The 20,459-nt window shown below is 39.1% G+C and overlaps 1 protein-coding gene across 4 annotated transcripts in view; it reads right to left on the bottom strand.

Moving 5' to 3' along the window:
- Positions 1 to 20,459, bottom strand: part of UNC80 (unc-80 subunit of NALCN channel complex) — a 225,416-nt gene that overhangs the window by 21,171 nt on the left and 183,786 nt on the right. For all 4 annotated transcript variants that reach the window (XM_040476105.1, XM_040476106.1, XM_040476107.1 and 1 more), the window contains 7 exons: positions 20,064 to 20,099; positions 19,484 to 19,702; positions 7,947 to 8,147; positions 5,646 to 5,769; positions 4,556 to 4,681; positions 3,194 to 3,317; positions 2,252 to 2,458 (listed from right to left, as the gene is read on the bottom strand). In XM_040476105.1, the coding sequence (XP_040332039.1) occupies positions 2,252 to 2,458; positions 3,194 to 3,317; positions 4,556 to 4,681; positions 5,646 to 5,769; positions 7,947 to 8,147; positions 19,484 to 19,702; positions 20,064 to 20,099 (1,037 nt within the window). The remainder of the gene's footprint in view (positions 1 to 2,251; positions 2,459 to 3,193; positions 3,318 to 4,555; positions 4,682 to 5,645; positions 5,770 to 7,946; positions 8,148 to 19,483; positions 19,703 to 20,063; positions 20,100 to 20,459) is intronic.

The following is a 20,459-nucleotide window of genomic DNA, read 5'->3' as shown; positions in this document are numbered from 1 at the left end:
TATTCTATTCTATTCTATTCTATTCTATTCTATTCTATTCTATTCTATTCTATTTTATTTTTCAGGAAGAAGATTTCCCAAACAGTGTGTCAGGACCAAACAGAATATTGTAGAGACGTCAAACATTATGGCAGGAGCGTCCTCTGACATCTCAGCTCTCTGCACAGGGTCTGGCGTGGGGCAGTCAAGGGAGCCTTGGCCTTCCTGATCGTGTCGTAAGGCCCATCCCAGCAACTAAAAGGCGCAAACACCTTTATCACGTAGTTAGGACATTTCCAGGGGAAAACCATGCCATGTAACACAGAGAGGGATGTGGTAAGAGTCTTCTTTACCCACCCTCCTCAAAATCTCACCTTCACAGCAATCATTCACCCCCATTCCTTTCCCTTAACTAAACAAACGAACAAATGAACAAAAAGCAACACTCCTCTTTCCCTACCCTGAGCTTGGTGACATTTCTACTGTTATGTGCCTATTAGCCTTCTTTGTGTTTCTGCCATTCTGCTTCCCACCTTCACCTCTTTCAGCCCAGTACATAAGCAGGATAGCAAAGGGCTCAGGAGCAGGGACTCTGGTGCCAGGTGGCTTGGATTTGAAATTTGGCTCTGCTGCTTATTAACTGTGTGACTTTAGGGAAGTTACTCAACCTTTCTGGGCCTTTGCCTCTTCACTCCTAAAATGAGAAGAACATTTATACTTCTTAGAGTTGTTGTGAGGATTCAAAGTATAGAAAATACTGCTTAGTGCACAGTAAGTGCCCAAAATAAATGCAAAAATCGATTTGAAACAGAGGCCCAGTGGCCTGGCCAAGTAACCAAAGGATCCACCTTCATTAAAAAGGCAGAAGGCAGAGTGAATTGAAAATAATTACTCATCAAGTGTTTTCTCCTATCCTTGCCTTATGTGTTAAAGCCCACCGTCTCCCTCCTCCTCTGTGCAATCCCAAGCCTTATGCACGGCTTTATCCCAGAGTCTAGATTTTATCTGAACCCCACATTCTCACGGCTTTGGCAACCAAGCCCCATATGGGTAGGTCCTGTGCACATGCATGCTTGTTTCCTTTTTTCCTTTTCATTCTCATTGTCAATCACATAATTTTCAAATACTTATTTGTTTATTTTTTTTTAAGGAATCTCTATGCCCAATGTGGGGCTCAAACTCACAACCTGAGATCAAGAGTCACATGCTCTACTGACTGAGCCAGCCAGGCACCCCAAGATCTCCCCTATGATATAGTCCAAACTCCTCACACATTCCAAACTCCAAGGACCTGTTTTTACCGGTGTGTATGGTTCATCTTATACCCCCCACATGAAGCTCTACTTTGATAAATTGAAAAATGTTAGGCATGATTTTCTCAACTTGCTCCTTTTGAGATGTTCTGCTGCCAGTGCTCCTTATTCTCAGTGCTATGGCAGGAGTGGGGCTTTTCCCCAGCTTAGTGCATTCAGGGCCAAGGAGGGGGGCTCCAGTGTTCCATGAGGCAGGACCAAGTTAAAGGCAGGGATGGGGTGATAGAAAAGTAGCAGTGGAAGCCAGAAGGAAACTGGCAAGCCTATGGGGGAGAACCAGTTGACTGGCCTCACCAGAATGAAAATTAAGATAGAGATTTAGAGATGCTATTATAGTAAGGGAAGAAAACTAGCTAGTAGGGAGCATAATGTCCTGTAAGGCCACCATGTCTTACTGCGCAGGATGTGGACTGCCCCAATCTAGGGGCTCCGTTCACATAGACGACACACCAGTGAGTCCTGTGAGCCATGCGACTCAGTGTCTCTGTGTATTAGACGTAGCCTACATCTGATAGCAGCTACCATAGGTAACCTCATTAGTGATCTCACACTTAACCAGCAAGGAGAAATTCTTACTACAGATGCTTTCCTTACATGTCCAGATGCTGTTAGAAAAACAACCAAGTAATTTAGGCACCACAGATAGGAAACTACTTTGTTTTCTGGCGTATGTTTACAGACTCTTTTGCAAGGGTGATGCTTCCTGCTTGCTGAAGTGGCTTCTTTAAATACCTCTGGACTGAGGTCTTTTAAAATACTTTTTGAGTCAAGGTGTAACATAACTCAGTAAGTATTTACATTACACGTGTATATACACAAACATACATATATACATATATATATATATATACACACACACACAAACATATATATATATTCTTGTGTGTGTGTGTGTGTGTGTATATATACAAGTGTGTGTGTATATGGGGGGGCGGGGCAGGCATAGGGATAGGACCTACCCAAGTATGCTGCTTGGCTTGTGGACTCTGCCAGCCCTTCCCTGCGCAAGTCTTTGCTGGCATCCCCAGGGGTGGAGCAGTGGGCAGGGGAGCTCTCCAACATGAAGTTCTTGCTCCTGGACGTGCTGATGATCCGTGGTGGCAGGAGCACATTAATGACTGTCTGCAGGAGCAGCTGTACCTCTGGCTGTTCCAGCCACGGGCTATCTAAGGGACAGAGTTCGCAACAGGGAAGTGGAAAGAAAAGCAAATCACAAGGTAGACTTCCCACATTAGACACAGTAAAATTCAGCTCTCTTTCCAATGCCAGACTAGATACCCTAGAAACTCGGGTGTTTCCCCACCAAGTACAGCTTCTCCTCTGGACAAAAACAGCATCCCTGATACTGGGTGTTTTCTCCATAGTCAGCACCCAAGGGCTTGTGTTCTTAGCCAAATCTCCCGCTTACCATTGCGATCTGCTTTCTTTCTTTCTGCTCAAATACTCATAACGTATTGTCTTTACACATGAGATAAACTTTCCCTAAAAGAAAAACACCCCAAGAAGGAAGAATAATGAAAGTATATTGGATTTAATGGCAATGGCGGGGTTTACGCTAAGCCTAATGGCAGTAGATTATAAAGTCCATTCACTTGTCAATTCACACCACACTGCATTTCAATTAATACCATCTTCTTAATGGAAACAATGTTCTCCCGATTTTTGCTGTACTCAAGTGATTTTAAACAGGACACATCTTCCATGAAGTGGAGCAGAGAAACTCTTGACCCAGGGTAGCTAAACTGAAAAGAAAGGAAAACTCTATTTCCTAAGGCAACCCTGTTTAAATCATTCAGATGGACTTCAGTGATGGCCTTCATGGGAAAAAGAGTAAGAAATAATAGTCTGCCACTAAAGAAAGTACAACAGTGATAAATTTCCTTTAGTTAAATTAATCAGACCTTTGCTTCCAGATCCTACTGTGAGCACAAATGGGATGAGTAGATTTAAAAGCATCCCCTCCCTTCGCTCTTGATTGGTGAATGGGGAGATCACATGGCTTAAAGGAAAATCTTCTTTTAAAGCCTGTGCAGCAATAATAGAAAAAAAGATTAATTGACCCCACACCCACTTGGTATGTTTGTTTTTATACAGCACGATGAAGACGGTGATTCCCTGTTGGCTGCTCCTGGAAACTATGAGTTCAATTGCACAGTGTACAAGATTTACTCAAAGCTGATACTTTACCATTTGCTTGACATAACTGAGAGTTATATACCTAAAAAACAGTAACATCTTGAATATTAAATGCAAATTTGTAATACTTATGGTCTGGCACAAAAAACAACTGCACATCCCCATTCATTTTCTCCATGTGTCCACCAATAAATATTTTAGAGATAGAAGAGAAGGAATAAATGATAGCTTGCCACATGTTCACCTAGAAGTTATTTAGAAGTCCTCTGACCTCTGCATAAGGCCTTCTCCAAAACAGAAAGGAATAGGCAATATAGAAAGAAATATATGATCTCTGTACACAGGTTATAAAGATGTATCACTTTAGGGATCATTGTTTCCCTTCTGCATGGTAGCCAAAGCTCTTGCTTAATTTATTTTGTACCATCACCCATTCTCTGGATGATGGACCATCAAGTATAGTTGTCAGACAATGGATGGGTCATTATCCATTTACATCAAGTGTGTATTTCCCATCAGTCACAGAGCTTACTGATGATCTACCATTCTCTAAAATCAGGTGACACACAGAAAGAGGCAGGGGAATTGGCATTCTGTACTTTTTGTCTTGGGAATATTATTTTAAGAAATAAAATAACTGGGAGAGTAAAAAAAAAAAAAAAAAAAAGAAACCCACAGTATTCAACCCACAATCATTAAAGTAAATTAAGATATTCAAAGTCTAGTAATAACATTTGAAAGAATTTTATATTGCAATTCTTTCTGTGAATAATTTAAAACCAGACTTTGAATATTACTGTGTCTTTTAATTAACAATTGTGGGCTGATTATGTGTGAACTATTATTTTCCTAAGGTTTTGCACACATTGGAAATGACTTAAGTGGTTCTTGAGATTGTGGCAGGACTGAATGACTCTGCTATTTTTGAGATCTCGAGAAGAATTACAGAAGCACAACTTAGGGCCAAGCTCAGGACTGAAGCTCCAAATACATAAAAGTTTGGAGATGTTTACACTTTTGTTTCACAGATTTTGCCCAGCCTTTGCAGAAAAAATAGAGAGAACACCATGATCTGGTGCCTCAACCAGCAACTTAATGAGCGTGACAAACAGGTAAGGCAGTCACACCTGTATCTGCAATGCTACAAGCCGGACAACAGCTGTGCTGAAGGGCAGAGGTGGTGAGAGATAAGGGCTGAGATGAAGAAGGGGTAATCCATCAGCAACACTGGAAGGTCCTACCACTCCCATCACCTGAAATACAAACAGAGCACATGACCAGCCTTGACTATTGCAATTTCATGCAACCGTAGTAAGGGAGTCTCATTCAGTAATAATAAAATAATAATAATAATGATGATAATAATAATTTGAAGGTTGGGCATGTTACTTTCAATCTGTTCTTGCTGCCTTCTTCCGAAGGCATGTAATGTCTAGAGTCAGATCGAACATGACACTGGATTCAGCCAAGGTTTTGTAGAATGTTGTTGGTAGCTAACTATGTAAATAATGAGAGATGAACCAAAAACTATTCTAATCAGGAGATTGGACATACTTACTGGTGAATTCAAAGGAATGCAGTCCGCATTCTTTGATGGAGCAGATATTGACAACAATGATGATGGCATAGCTCTATTTGCACTAGGCATTCCAGCTATAGACTTATTGCTCAACTAGTTAAGCAGCAGATCCTACTCAATGAAATGCTCTAACATGGTTTCCACATTGTACAAAACCTTGTGAGGACCAGACTCTAGATATTACATCCATGGTAAAAAAAATTTTTTTTTCTTCCCATAAATCCTAGACTGGCCAACTCATAGCATCATTTTGCACTAAAAAAGAAAAAAAAATCTCTTTGCATTTTAAACTCCCCCACCCCAGACTACCTCAACGTCTAGCCAATTGTGCGGTCTCCACCACCCCACTCTCCAACTGGCAGCCCTCAACTCTCAGCGCAACTTAAAGAGGCAAATTGTCAAAGTAGTGCGTGGGAAGCAGCACACCAAAATCCCACCTGTGTAGGGATGGGCCCCTAATCTCCCCACGCACCACCTTGAGATGTACCTCACTGTTTTCAATGTCACCTGAGCCGTCTGTTTTCATGGGTAGGTAGGGGCACAAAGTGGTTGACCTGTAAATCTTCAATTCAGAGAAGTCAATAGCAGAGTTAGTTAAATTTTGCAAAGTTTCATAAGATTGCCACTTGGCTACTCACCAGATTGACACAGACATTGATCAGTGACCTAAGGTGAGGCAGGAAGGATATGATTGGCTGCCTCTGAAGTGTCAAACAAACCCCTTCAATCAAATTGCTGGCAGGCTCCCACTCAACCTGTCGCCTGGAATACAATATAGGAGCCATTAGCAGCGTGGCTCCCTTCTGGAGTCAGTCTGAAACAAGTGAATGAGACAGTGATTCTGACACCATCTAAGACAGGACAGGTGTCTGAGACAACAAAGTGCTTCACACGGGATGAAGTTTACCCATGTTGTTCCAAAAGCACAGAGCACACTGGGAAGGGAAGAAGATACTGAAAACGTAGCAGAGGCACTCCTGCCCCACTCGACTAATGAGACAAAATCTATTGAAGAAAAAACAGAGATGATGAATGGGTTGCATTTTAAGTTCCCTGGTTTTAGCTTTGAGAGAGGGTATAAGACTACAATTTTAGGAAACCCAGCATAGGGGCCATTACATCCAACAGAACTAATCTGACCACAGGCTGCATTTCTGAAATCTATTTATCAGACTACAATTGATCTCATCAGCTTTTACACCAGGATACAACTAATTAGATTTATATGGGTTAACTCCTGCCAAAAACATGACATTAGAAGATAATCGTCCATTTAAAAAAGGATTCTTTCTTGGCCTCCTAAGAAATGATATTTTTTGGCTACTTTCTATGGTCCTATAAGTGGTATAAATCTAAACACAATTAAATGGACATGGGATTTTCTGTAATAAAGTCAATCCAGTCTGTAATTGTCTTCGTGCCAAAAAAGCCATCTCTGTGGCCCCCAAATAAACAGGTTGGGTTTTACTGATCTCAACACTATTTCCAAATATCATCCTGCAAACAATTTGTAAGTTTATATTTCCAACCAACGTAGAATATCTATAATGATGAAATGAAAATGTTCATAAGTGAGGATATATTGACATCCCTGATTCTCAAGTAACCTACAAGGTCAGGTTCAATCAACATTTCCCTTGTTGAACTGAGATCACCTAAAAAAATTAAATCCAAGGCAACCTCAAATTCTGAGGCTGTACCCCAAATAAATTGCCTATAATCGACCAATCTATGCATTAATTCAGAAATCTACTTTTAAGAAGCATGATGTTCTCTATAATGGGCTTGATTATATGACAAATGAGTCAGCTATGGAGATGTTTAATATCTTAACATACAAAATTTTTTAAGAAAAAAAACTTATTTTGACACACCCTTGTAAGAATTATAAGACTGTGGCCATTTACCAAAGGGCACAAATGTTCCACTGGGACCACTAAAAACATAGGTGTGCTGTAAGGACACAGACATTTCCATGCCACTGAAATAAATAACCTTGAAATAACATATAGGCATTCGTCATCATGTTATAAAGGAATATAGGAACAAAATATCAACTGCTGGAATGAAATCTTTCAATTTCTTTTTTATAAATCCAACAGCTCCTGATGGCTACATAAATGAACAAAAGAGCACAGGCTAAAACCTGGAAAAGTTCTGACAAATTGAATGCTAAGTGCTACAAATTCTTGGACAAGAGTTGCATTGATTTGTGGTTAATATTAAAGGGACCGAAAATGCTCTCATGAAATCAAACTTGAAATTTCTGAGTTAGTATGTTTATCAACATTTAATCAATTGAACTCTCTGTCTACAAGTTTCCAAACTGGACTCAGATCTCCAGGTAGTCTGGTTCCTTGCATAGAAAGGTTATCAGTGAATAATGCAGGTTACTGAACAGAGATCAAAGGGTAATTGTGTTAATTTAGTATCACCCTGATTTAGATGAAAAGGTGAAACTTAGGTATTTGTTATTAATCCTGGGATTCTTTCCAGCTCCTATGTGGCTGCTTATTATTAAGATTTGCCTTTCTCTAAACTGGTAACTAAACTACTATGCTAAAGACAGTATTTTTTGAACATCAAATTAATTTTTCTTTTCTCCTCAGTGGTTTTATTTATAAGGCATACTCTGCTTTATTTCAAAAGAAATTGAAGGATACTCACTGAATTTCTTATGTTTGTCAGATGAGGAACATGATAGCTAAGAAATGAACAGAACTTTCAAGATGAACACATATAATTTTAAAGAATATGTTATTTCTTCAAAATGTAGACCCTGCTACTCATGCATCCATATACCTGGTTAGCTATGCACGTATGCCAACAGAAAACTTTCAAGTCATTCATATAACTCCAGATTGTGCCGCCATCTTAAAAGACGGTAACCCCCAACTTTGAATCCGCAATATCAACGGTTGACCAGGAGGCCTTCTCACCTCAAAGTAGGCATCTTATGAATTTTGTTGAACATTCTATCCAGTCTCTTTAAAATGAGGATAAGGGCTGGCCTCACTGCCTCGGCTGTCCAATCGGTAATGGGTAGCATCTCCATGATGTAGCGCCGAAGCCCACGGCTCTCCATTGTCTGGGTGTCGTATGGTGCCAGCTTCAGAAGGGAGTGTGCAATTTCTGCCAACCTGCATTTTTTTTTTAAAGAATAAGCGTACAATGCCACAATGGGGATTTCCCCGTATAGCACCATGTTAATCAGCCTTCTTTCAGCATACCAACCCCCTGAACTAAAAACATTCTTCCCTCTACCTTCTATACCTTAGGTCTTCTTGCATGACTAATACATTGATACCTGCACACACATATTAGCAAAGAATCATAGAATATTCCAGAGGGTAAATGTGAATAGCATCCGATGAGTAAATTAAAACCCAGAGAGATTAAGGACAGGCCAAACATATCTAGAGAATATGTATGCATGTATATGTATGTGAGGATACACACATACACAAATACATACCTACATGCATATATGTGAAAGGTACGTATATACACAAATATGGGTATAAAACAAAACTTAAACTTTAAATGTACAATAAAATCACTAATATCAAGGGCTCAAATAAACTTCATGGCTCCATAGCTCCTTTGCTGCCCATAGTTAAGGTCAAAGGCATATATATATATAATGTTTTATTTATTTATTTTGACAGAGAGAGAGAGCGAGCAACCTTGGGAGGAACAGAGGAGAGAGGGAGAGAGAGAATCCCCAGCAGGCTCCATGCTGCCAGAGCAGAGCCCAAAATGGGGCCCGATCTCACAAACTGTGAGATCATGACCTGAGGTGAAATCAAGAGTCAGAAACTTGACCAACTGAGCCACCCAAGCACACCAAGGGAATGTACTTCCTCCAAGTGTAGCCCAGGGTCTGTCACCAGACACAGGTCCATGCTCTAAGTCCTAAGTACAGAATTTCTGAAGGTGAGCTGACCAACAGGACTGATTGGGCAAGTGTGTTTCTAGTAAATGCAATAGCTGGTTAACTAAATAAATTTCAAAACTAAACATGGGTTTCCAACTTGTAAATAATACAAATATAATGGTATACATGGTATTTAAAAAGCCAATTGAATTTATTTTTTTAAATTTATTTATTTATTTTGAGAGAGAGAGAGAGAAAGAGAGAGAGGGGAGGGGAGGACCAGAGAGAGAATCCCAAGCAGGCTCTGCACTGTCAGTGCAGAGCCCAACATGGGGCTAGATCACATGAACCCTGAAACTATAACCTGAGCTGAAATTGAGAGTCAAATACTTAACCAACTGAGCCACCCACATGCCCCTGAATTTAATTTTATATGAAGAAGAAAGCATTTTATTTATTTTTAGTCAAATGTTTCATTTTATTTAACTTTAGTTTTTTTATTACAGTATAGATAACAGTGTTATGCTAGTTTCAGGTGTACAATAGAGTGATTGAATGATTCTATACACTACCCAGTGCTCATTGTTAGTGTACTCTTAATCCCCTTCACCTGTTTCACCCATTCCCCCCACCTACCTCCCCTCTGGCAACCTCTAGTTTGTTCTCTATAGTGAAGAGTCTGTTTCTTGTTTGCCTCTTTTTTCTTTGTTCCTTTGTTCTGTTTCTCAAATTCCACACATGAGTGAGATGTCATGGAATCAGTCTTTCCCTTATTCCACTTAGCAGTATACCCTTTAGCTCCATCCATGCTGTTGCAAATGGCAAGATTTCATTCTTTTCTGTGACTGGGTAATAATCCATTCCATTCCAATATATATATATATATATAAAAATATATATATATATATATATATATATATTCCACATTTTCTTTGTCCATTCATTCCATTCATTCATCTATGGATGGATTGGATTCTTGAGTTGCTTCCATATCTTGGCTATTGTAAATAATGCTGCAATAAACAGGGTGCATTTACCTTTTTGAATTAGTATTTTCATTTTCTTTGGGTAAATACCCAGTGGTGGAGTTACTGGATCATATGGTAATTCTATTTTTAATGTTTTGAGGAAACTTCACACTGTTTTCCACAGTGGCTTCACCAGTTTGCATTCCCACCAACAGTGCATGGGGGTTCTTTTATAAAGAAAGCATTTTAGGGGTGCCTGGCTGGCTCAGTTGTGGAACATGCGACTCCTGATCTCAGGGTTGAAGGTTTGAGCCCCTCGTTGGATATAGAAATTATTTGAAATCTTAAAAAAAATGAGACAGCACTTTAAACTTTTACAGTGCTTCGCTATCAAATACATTGAGTAGATGCAGAATGTGTAGAAGATGATATTAAGAGGCAAAGCATACTCATTCATGGTAATATCTTGCATCTACGTTATATGATTTGAACCTCACTTTTTTTCCAGGGGAAAAAAAACTTATATTTTAAAATATATATCCAGGACTCCTATCACAGTGACTGAAATGTCCATATTCTTCAAGGTACTAGAAATTCCTTTGAAAACAAGTTTCTTTAAGTAAAGGGTAATTAAGCCACTCTTACCAATTATTTGAATCTTTTGTTTCAATCAGCATATGTCTAGCCAGACATCCAAAGTATGCTATGGAAGCAGAATTCAGGACAGGGGGATTCTGATGGAAAAGGGGAATAGAGAGGCCTCATGTTGTCTAAGAGTGCATGTATACATGGTACCATCAGGACGCATGCATGTGCTAAGGGTTTTCAGAACTATTACTAAAGGAGAAGAGGAGATTCCAGGTAAAGGGACATCAGAAATCAGCTTTTATATTTTTCTTTTTTTTTCTTTTAATGTTTAATTATTTTTGAGAGAGAAAGAGAGACAGAGTGCAAGTAGGGGAGGGGCAGAGAGAGAAGGAGACACAGAATCCGAAGCAGGCTCCAGGCTCCCAGCTGCCAGCACAGAACCTGATGTGGGGCTTGAACTCACGAACCATGAGATCATGACCTGAGCCAAATTAAGACTTTATTTGTAAACAATCTCTACACCCAATGTGGGGCTAAAACTCACAACCCTGAGATCAAGGGTTGCACATTCTACCAACTGAGCCAACCAGGCACCCCAAGTTTTTCTTCTCCCTTTTTTTTTCTTTTCTATTTTTTTTTTTGAAGCAAATTTACTTTGGAAAAGCCCTGAAGATATAATCCTCAATCTCATGGTTAAAAGAGATCTTTTCTTTTCTTTCTTTTTTTTTTTCTGAAAGAGATCTTAATAGCTCTTGGGCAGTGAGGTCCATAAGTTGGACCCCTGACTGGATCCTCTTTAATAAATACAGCCTAAAGTAGAAATAAAAGATTTCATTTCTCAGGCCCCACTCTAGATTTAATGAATAAGAATATCCAAGGATTGGGCCCAGAAATCTGTCTATTTTTTACTTTAACTTTGAAAATTTTCAACATATACAAAGGTAGAGAGGCAAGTATATAATGAGCCCCTCATGTACCCATCACCCAGATTTAACAGTGTTCAATTCACAATCATTCCTGTTTAATTTATACCCCCAATCACTCCCCTTCCCCCTACTCCAAACTACTTTGAAGTAAATCCCAAGCATCAAACCATTTTATCAGTACAGATATTTCAGTGTGTGTCTCTAAGGTTAAGGACTCAAAAAAAAAAAAAAAAAAACAAAAAAACACCACAATACAATTATGACAGCTACCAAGTTAAAAATAATTACTATGAAAAGAAAGCTATCCAGTCAGTTTTCGAAATTCCCACATTATTTCATGATTCTTTTTTTTTTTTTTTAACATTTATTTTTATCTTGGAGGAGACAGAGATTGAGTGGGGGAGGGACAAAGAGAGAGGAAGACGTAGGATCTGAAGCAGGCTCCAGGCTCTGAGCTGTCAGCACAGAGCCTGACGTGGGACTTAAGCTCACAAACTGCGAGATCATGACCTGAGCTGAAGTTGGACGCTCAACCGACTGAGCCACCCAGGTGCCCCTATTTCATGATTCTTAAATAAACTTCTTAAAAAAACAAATAAGAATAAAATAAGACCCATACATTCAATGGGTTGGTATTTCTCTTGAGTTTCTTTTAATTTGCAGGTTTTTCCTCTTCTGCTTTTATTTGATTCTCTTGTAATTTATTTCTTGAGGAAATCAGCTGCTTGTCCTGTAATGTTTTCCACACTCTAGATTTTGCTGATAGACTCTCCATGCTATCATTTAATCTATCCCACTGCTTCCAAATTTAATTCCATTTGTGGTTAGACTAGGGGTTAGACTAGATTAGCTTTTGATTTTCTGGAAAGCGTATTTCACAGGTGATGTGCATTTTCATCAGGAGACACATGATTCCTGCTAGTCAGTCTCTATGATGTCAGCTGCATAGATCCTAGGCATCACTAGGCATCACTGCATAGATCCACTAATTCATTAGAAGTAGTGCAATAACAATGTTGTGTCACTCTTTTTCTCATGCATTGTCAATAACATTCTAATAAGGAGAAATTTCTCTTTGATTACTCCAAAAGAGACAAGGCAAACGCTTGACAGGACTTATATTTTAAGAGCTCCTAGTGATTCTGACAGGCACTCTGGTTTAGGAATCACAGCCAAGCCACTGTCTCTCTAACACCTGGGTCGCTCTACAATGACTTCGTCTGATTAGCACCATGGTTGGGGAATTCACTACTACATAAGGCAGCTCCTTATCTGCCTTAATCTGGAAGCCTGAATTCAATCCATCTTCCCCATGTCAACCCTTCATTATCAAGAAACGGTTATTGTCTTCTCTCCAGACTGAACATCGTACTTGAGGAAATTGTGTGTGAACGCGCATGTCTTAAAGAAATCATTTTAAACAGCCCGTGCCTTCTTCTGTTTATCTCTTTCTCACAAATGTGCCACGCAGAAAATTCTTTACTTTTCAGGTTGTTTGTATGACAGATAAGAGCATATCTACCTGCACATATTTCTTTCCCCTTATTATTTTATAGATAACATTAAGAAATGCTTGGGAAAGGATCAAACTGTCTATTTTAAGTATAAAAACAATATTTAGAACTGAACTTGAGTCATTTATGCATTACTATCTGAATTTCTCTAATCCCTGCTGGTGTTAAAAAATGAATTTGCACTGAGCATAAAACAAACAGTTCCTTTAATATATAGTCTTTGCTGCATTAGCAGATGATAATCTCTTGGTCAAAAAAAAAAATTCCTATGGTCCTTTCCCAGTGACAACACAAGAGATTTTCCCATTGAGAAGGAGAGTTGAAGAGATGTAGGCAGAGAGCTGAGAGCAGAGATGGGGGAGAGAGAGGCACATAGAGACATGGGGAGGGAGGAGAGAAGGAAAGAATTTGCAGAACTTATTATCCTGCTATATATACTGCTGGGTTGGGCAAATGAAACACTGGATTCCCTTAGGGCAGTAACTCTATCTAACCAAGAATCTGGAGATGCTTGCAGTCAACCCTATAATGCAGGAGTGAAGATTGCCTCTTGTACTGTCTCTTGGTTCTTTGCCTTGAATTAAATATTTCATGTAAATATCTCCCTATCTTTTATATCATGGCATTCCTGTTTTACCAAACCTCTCTCCTTGAGTCATACTATCCATTCTTATGACATAAAACACCACCTAGGTGCTCACAGCTCTGGCTTCTACATATATCCAAATGTATATTTAGTTTGTAATAGAAAACCTAACATATCTTTTGATTGGTGCAGGGCCAAAGTACACGGGTCTATCCCTACTTAACAGCGTACAATATTTCTGTTTGGCCAGAGATAATGGCAGGTCCGTTTTTGTCAAAAGCTTGTTGTGAGAAATTGCATGAATAGAGGTCATTTAGCAGAGGTCCTGGCAGTAAAAATGTTGCCTATCCTCCAATAGGCAATGAAATAACTGTGCTTTTCAATGACATTATCTTGGCTTCAGATAGGTTGCTCTTGCTGAAGTACATTATGATGTTAGCCAACTTTCAGTACCAACAGGCCTCTAGCCACATCAAACTGGCATTTTATCTATTATGGAGGTTTTGTTCATCACTCTTTCCTTTTAGCAAACACCAACCAGGAGATATTTCTTATTCTTTGTATTTTAAAAAAGCAATGTTTTATCAAACAACTAATTGTTTTTATCTTATGACACTATGATTTTGTAATTGGTCATTTCCTCCTCATTGCTGTGATAACTCAGAAGCTCAAAATCAAGTTTATGGTCATGAATAGCATCTAATCTGATCAAATCATATAGATTTCCTATGTTAATGTTATCATAAACATAATTATTTCCCTGCTAATTTTCTACTTTGTTCTGACTCTCTAATTTGTATATTCTATCCCCCTGTTTAATTTTCTAAGTTGTCTCAAGTATTTTGCAAAATAGTAAACACAGAAACACACATATGATATATAGTACTTGCAACAATGCATTATAGTAGTTTTCTTTTTTCAAAATTTTTAATGTTTATTTATTTTTGAGAAAGAGGGAGACAGAGTGTGATCAGGGGAGGGGAAGAGAGAGAGGGAGACACAGAATCTGAGGCAGGTTCCAGGCTCTGAGCTGTAAGCACAGAACCTGACACATGCTCAAACTCGTGAACTGAGATCATGACCTGAGCTGAAGCCGGATGCTTAACAGACTAAGCCACCCAGGCGCACCTTATTTAACCTTTAATAGGGTTTGGCCCTTAGAGAGAGCTCCAGACCTCTCTAACACTCTCCCCTTCCTCCAAATGCCTTAAGAAGTGTAGATATAAATGATTGAGTTATAGGACAGTTACTAACTCATGATCAGGATTGTTCTCTCTCTCTCTCATCCATCTTTGAGGAATCTTGTCCCTTTACTTCCACAAAATGGCGGTTGATAGTAGTGATTCTCTGATTCTAGGAATGTGATGTTGTTCTGTTCACAGAATTACTTGGTTCAGGTAGCCGTGATCATTGGGAAAGGAGGAGAGATGGACTGAATGGAGCACTGGGTTGCTATTGCAACAGGCTCTTAATACTACAAACTTTCCTCCCCTTTCCCAGTGCAGGTACAGAAGTTCTTAGTGTGAAATAAGCTCTTCTCCATTGCTGTACAGTGGGAGCATGAACACATAGGAAGCTCTCGAGGCCTGAGTGTGTGCCAACAACTCAGAGAATGTGAAATTAGCTTGGAGGAGAAGAGGCTGTGTTTTCTCTACATTTATGGGCTCTCACTTTCCCTCACGTAGTACTTTCTAAATTTTTCAAGGGATAATTTTAGAAAAAAAAGTCGACAAAAATCAGGAAGTTGGCGTGTTTTGCCAAATAGCAGTATTATTTCTGAATGGCTAGAACCTAACTCTACTCTATAGATATACTAAACTTTTTAAGTGCATAGTTTGTCACCCATGGAATTTTCCATTCAAGGAATTTTTATGACCTTTTATAAACCGTGACAAATCTGAATAGAAGATCTTTTGGAACCATGTTTCTTTTAAGAATCTGAAAATATAGGCACAGACTTCAGGATTTACACAAGTGAGGTGACATCACCATAGAAGGAATGAACTATGAGTGCACAGAGATGCAATTCTAGGTCCTCTGCCTGGCACAACAGCAGTAACATTTTTAAAAATTTTTATTTAATTTGTTTTTTAAATTTACATCCAAGTTAGTTAGCATATAGTGCAACAATGATTTCAGGAGTAGATTCCTTAATTCCCCTTACCCATTTAGCCCATCTTCCCTCCTACAACCCCTCCAGTAGCCCTCTGTTTGTTCTCCATAATTAAGAGTCTCTTATGTTTTTGTCCCCCTCCTTCTTTTTATATTATTTTTGCTTTCCTTCCCTTATGTTCATCTGTTTTGTATCTTAAAGTCCTCATATGAGTGAAGTCATATGATATTTGTCATTCTCTGAGTAATTTCACTTAGCATAATACCCTCTAGTTCCATCCACATAGGTGCAAATGGCAAGATTTTGTTCTTTTTGATTGCCAAGTAATACTCCATTGTGCGTGCGTGTGTGCGTGTGTGTGTGTATACATATATATATACCACAACTGCTTTATCCATTCATCCGTCGATGGACATTTGGGCTCTTTCCATACTTTAGCTATTGTTGATACTGCTGCTATAAACATTGGGTTGCATGTGCCCCTTCGAAACAGCACACCTGTATCCCTTGGATAAATACCTAGTAGTGCAATTTTTGGGTCGTAAGGTAGTTCTATTTTTAATTTTTTGAGGAAACTCCATTCTGTTTTCCAAAGTAGCTGCACCAGTTCGCATTCCCACCAGCAGTGCAAAAGAGATCCTCTTTCTCCACATCCTCACCAACATCTGTCATTGCCTGAGTTGTTAATATTAGCCATTCTGACAGGCGTGAGGTCATATCTCATTGTGGTTTTGATTTGTATTTTCCAGATGATGAGTGATGTTGAGCATTTTTTTCATGTGTTGGTTGGCCATAGAGAAGTGTCTATTCATGTCTTTTGCCCATTTCTTCACTGGATTATTTAGTGTTGAGTTTGATAAGTTCTTTATAGATTTTAGATACTAACCCTTTATCTGATATGTCATTTGCAAGTATCTTCTCCCATTCTGTCAGTTGCCTTTTAGTGTTGCTGATTGTTTCCTTCACTGTGCAGAAGCTTTTCATTTTGATGAGGTCCTAATAGTTCATTTTTGCTTCTGTTTCCCATTCTTATGGAGACGTGTTGAGTAAGAAGTTGCTGCGGCCAAGGTCAAAGAGGTTTTTGCCTGCTTCCTCCTCTAGGATTTTGATGGCTTCCTATCTTACATTGAGGTCTTTCATCCATTTTGAGTTTATTTTTGTGTATGGTATAAGAAAGTGGTCCAGGTTCATGTTTCTGCATGTGGCTGTCCAGTTTTCCCAGCACCACTTGCTGAAGAGACTGTCTTCATTCCATTGAATATTCTTTCCCACTTTGTCAAAGATTAGTTGGCCATACATTTGTGGATCCATTTCTGTGGTTCTCTATTCTTTTCCATTGATCTGAGTGTCTGTTCTTGTCCCAGTACCATATTGTCTTGATGATTACAGCTTTGTAATACAGCTTGAAGTCCAGGATTGTGATGCCTCATGCTTTGGTTTTCTTTTTAAAGATTGCTTTGGCTATTTGGGATCTTGTAATGTTCCATACAAATTTTAGGATTTGTTCTAGCTCTGTGAAGAATGCTGTGTTATTTTGATAGGGATTGCATTGAATATGTAGATTGCTTTGGGTAGTATCGACATTTTAACAATATTTGTTCTTTCTATCCAGAAGCATGGAATATTTTTCCACTTTTTTGTGTCTTCTTCAATTTGTTTCATAAGCTTTCTATAGTTTTCAGTGTATAGATTTTACACCTCTTTGGTTAGATTTATTCCTAGGTATTTTATGGGTTTTGGTGCAATTGTAAATGGGATCGATTCCTTGATTTCTCTTTTTGTTGCTTCATTGTTGGTGTATAGGAATGCAACCAACTTCTGTGCATTGATTTTATATTCTGCCACTTTGCTGAATTCATGGATCAGTTCTAGCAGTTTTTTGGAGCAATCTTTTGGGTTTTCCATATAGAGTATCATCTCATCTGCAAAGAGTGAAAGTTTGATGTCCTCCTGGATGATTTGCATGCCTTTTATTTCTTTGTGTTGTCTGATTGTTGAGGCTAAGACTTCCAATACTATGTTGAATAACAGTGGTGAGAGTGGACATACCTGTCTTGTTCCAGATCTTAGGGGGAAAGCTATCAGTTTTTCCCCATTAAGGATGAAGAAAGGTCTCAGATCCACAACCTAACCTTACACCTTAAAGAGCTGGAAAAAGAAAGCAAATAAAACCACAAACCAGCAGAATACAGGAAATAATAAAGACTAGAGCAGAAATCAATGGTATCAAAACCAAAAAAACAGTAGAACATATCAATGAAACCAGAAGCTTGTTCTTTGAAAGAATTAACAAAATTGATAAACCACTAGCCAGTTTGATCAAAAAGAAAAAGGAAAGGACCCAAATAAATAAAACCAAGAATGAAAGAGGAGAGATCACAACCAACAAAGTAGAAATAAAAACAATAATGAGAGAATATTATGAGCAATTATATGCCACTAAAATAGGCAATCTGGAAGAAATGGACACATTCCTAGACACATATAAACTATCAAAACTGAAACAGGAAGAATAGAAATTTTTAACAGACTCAAAACCAGTAAAGAAGTCAAATTCATAATAAAAAATCTCCCCCAAAATAGGGGTGCCTGGGTTAAGCATCCGACTTCAGCTCAGGTCATGATCTCACACTCCGTGAGTTTGAGCCCCATGTCAGGCTCTGTGCTGACAGCATACCTGGAGCCTGCTTTGGATTCTATGTCTCCCTCTCTCTCTGCCCCTCCCCTGCTCATGCTCTGTCTCTGTCTCAAAAATAAACAAAAACATTAAAAAAAAATCTCCCCAAAAACAAGAGTCCAGGGCTAGATCCCTTTCAAGGAGAATTCTACCAAACATTTAAGGAAGAGTTAACACCTATTCTCTTGAAACTGTTCCAAAAAATAGAAATGGAAGGAAAACTTCCAAAGTCTTTTTATGAAGCCAGCATTACTCTGATTCCAAAACCAGACAAAGACCCCACTAAAAACGAGAACTATAGACCAATTTCCCTCATGAACATGGATGTGAAAATCCTCAACAAGGTATCAGCCAACCGGATCCAACAATACATTTAAAAAATTGTTCACCACGATCAAGTGGGATTTATACCTGGGATGCAGGACTGGTTCAATACCCACAAAACAATCAATGTGATTCAACACATCAATAAAAGAAAGGACAAGAACCATATGATCCTCTCAATAGATACAGAGAAGGCATTTGACAAAATACAGCATCCTTTCTTGATAAAAACCCTTAAGACAGTAGGGATAGAAGGATTATACCTCAAGATCATAAAAGCCATATTTGAAAGTCCCATCACTAAAACTTTTTAAATGATGACTGGCCTCGTCCAGACTGGAATTTCCACCAGGACACTTTTTGAAACATTGGAAGGCCATCAAGCACAATTTGTGTAAAAGGGATCTAAGCAAAGTGTGGTTCAGAGTTAAAACTCCTCACTTCCCTGCAGGGCCAATTATTGAGTCTCCAGCTAGTATAGGAACAGAGCAAGTCCTTGGGCAGAAGCAGTGGAGTGCATTTTTTTTTTCCATGCAAAATGATAGACTCTGGATTCTGGTGAAAAATTAGAATCTGGGCAGTAAATGGCACTTGGACAAAAGATACTTTTCTATAATAATTTAGGTGATGAAATTTCCCTTTTACTCTCTTTTATTGAGGAGCAAATATATGGATAACGTTTTTCTGTCTTCAAGAGCATTCTCCCCGTCTATGCTTTTTGATAGACTTAATATACATTTTCCTGGCTGGCGCTGTACTATATGCGTCCAAGCCACAGGAAACAAATCATTTTGAGGACCCCAAATTCTTATCCCAAGGGAATCACTCCCCCGGCACCCAGACCACCAAACACACATCCCAAGTGGTGTCCACACTCAGGGCCAGGGAAAGCAAGGACAATACCTCATGTGTGACTTCACATCCAGCAACTCCAGGGCAGTAACCCGTGGCTCCCCAGCCAGGTTTTGCAAGATCTTCAGCCTTGGCCCACAGTGCTTGTAAAATTCAGTACAAATATTCAGCAGGGACTCCCGAGGTCTTCTAAACTCCTCCCGAGCAATTCGTTCATCCAGTTCCTCCCTGGGAAGGCCTTGCCCTTCCTCAAGTAAGTGAAGGTTTTCCCTGGGGAATTATAAAAAGTTACCTGGGGGTCTGAAAAGGTATATGTGTGGCAACACTGAGAGAAGGGTATCACACTGAAGCAAAATCTAAGATTCCTTATATTATGTTCATACACATTAATGAAGCAGTAGGCCAGGGCCTCGGAGAACCTCATCTGAAGGGTAAAGAATGTTTATCAACCTGGAAGAGATTGCCATCTCTGAATGCAGTAGCTTTACCTGAGCCACTTTGTGAGGATTTACCCAGAGATAGTATGTCATGCATTAATTAAATGAAATCTAATGGAACCATAACCCAGCTTAAAAGGCAATCATCACAAGATGTCAGAATTAGTATGAAATCAGGGCTTGTCTTTCTGTACCTGATAAAGTGCAGTTTGGCTCCTTGTTCCTGGTACCTGGGGATCAGAAAAACAGTCTGCTTTACTATGGGCAAAAACAGGGTTATGGTGGGGCTTCTTAAGGACTATTTCTCATGAAAAGCCCCTGAAGCTACACATCTTAAAAAATGTATTTATTTTGAGAAAGAGAGAGAGCAAGTGGGGGAGGGGCAGAGGGAGGGAGAGAGAGAATCCCAAGCAGGCGCTGAGCTGTCAGCAGAGAGCCCCATGCAGGGTTCAATCTCACAAACACATGAGATCATGACTTCAGCTGGAATCAATGTGGTTTATACATACAATGGAATACTAGTGGGCAATGAGAAAGAATGAAATCCTACCATTTGCAGCAACGTGGATGGAACTAGAAGGTATTATGCT

Source organism: Herpailurus yagouaroundi, unplaced genomic scaffold, assembly GCF_014898765.1.
Source record: "Herpailurus yagouaroundi ecotype Mexico unplaced genomic scaffold, PumYag 140, whole genome shotgun sequence".
Taxonomy (NCBI): domain Eukaryota; kingdom Metazoa; phylum Chordata; class Mammalia; order Carnivora; family Felidae; genus Herpailurus; species Herpailurus yagouaroundi.
This window is presented reverse-complemented; position numbering and strand designations above follow the sequence as displayed.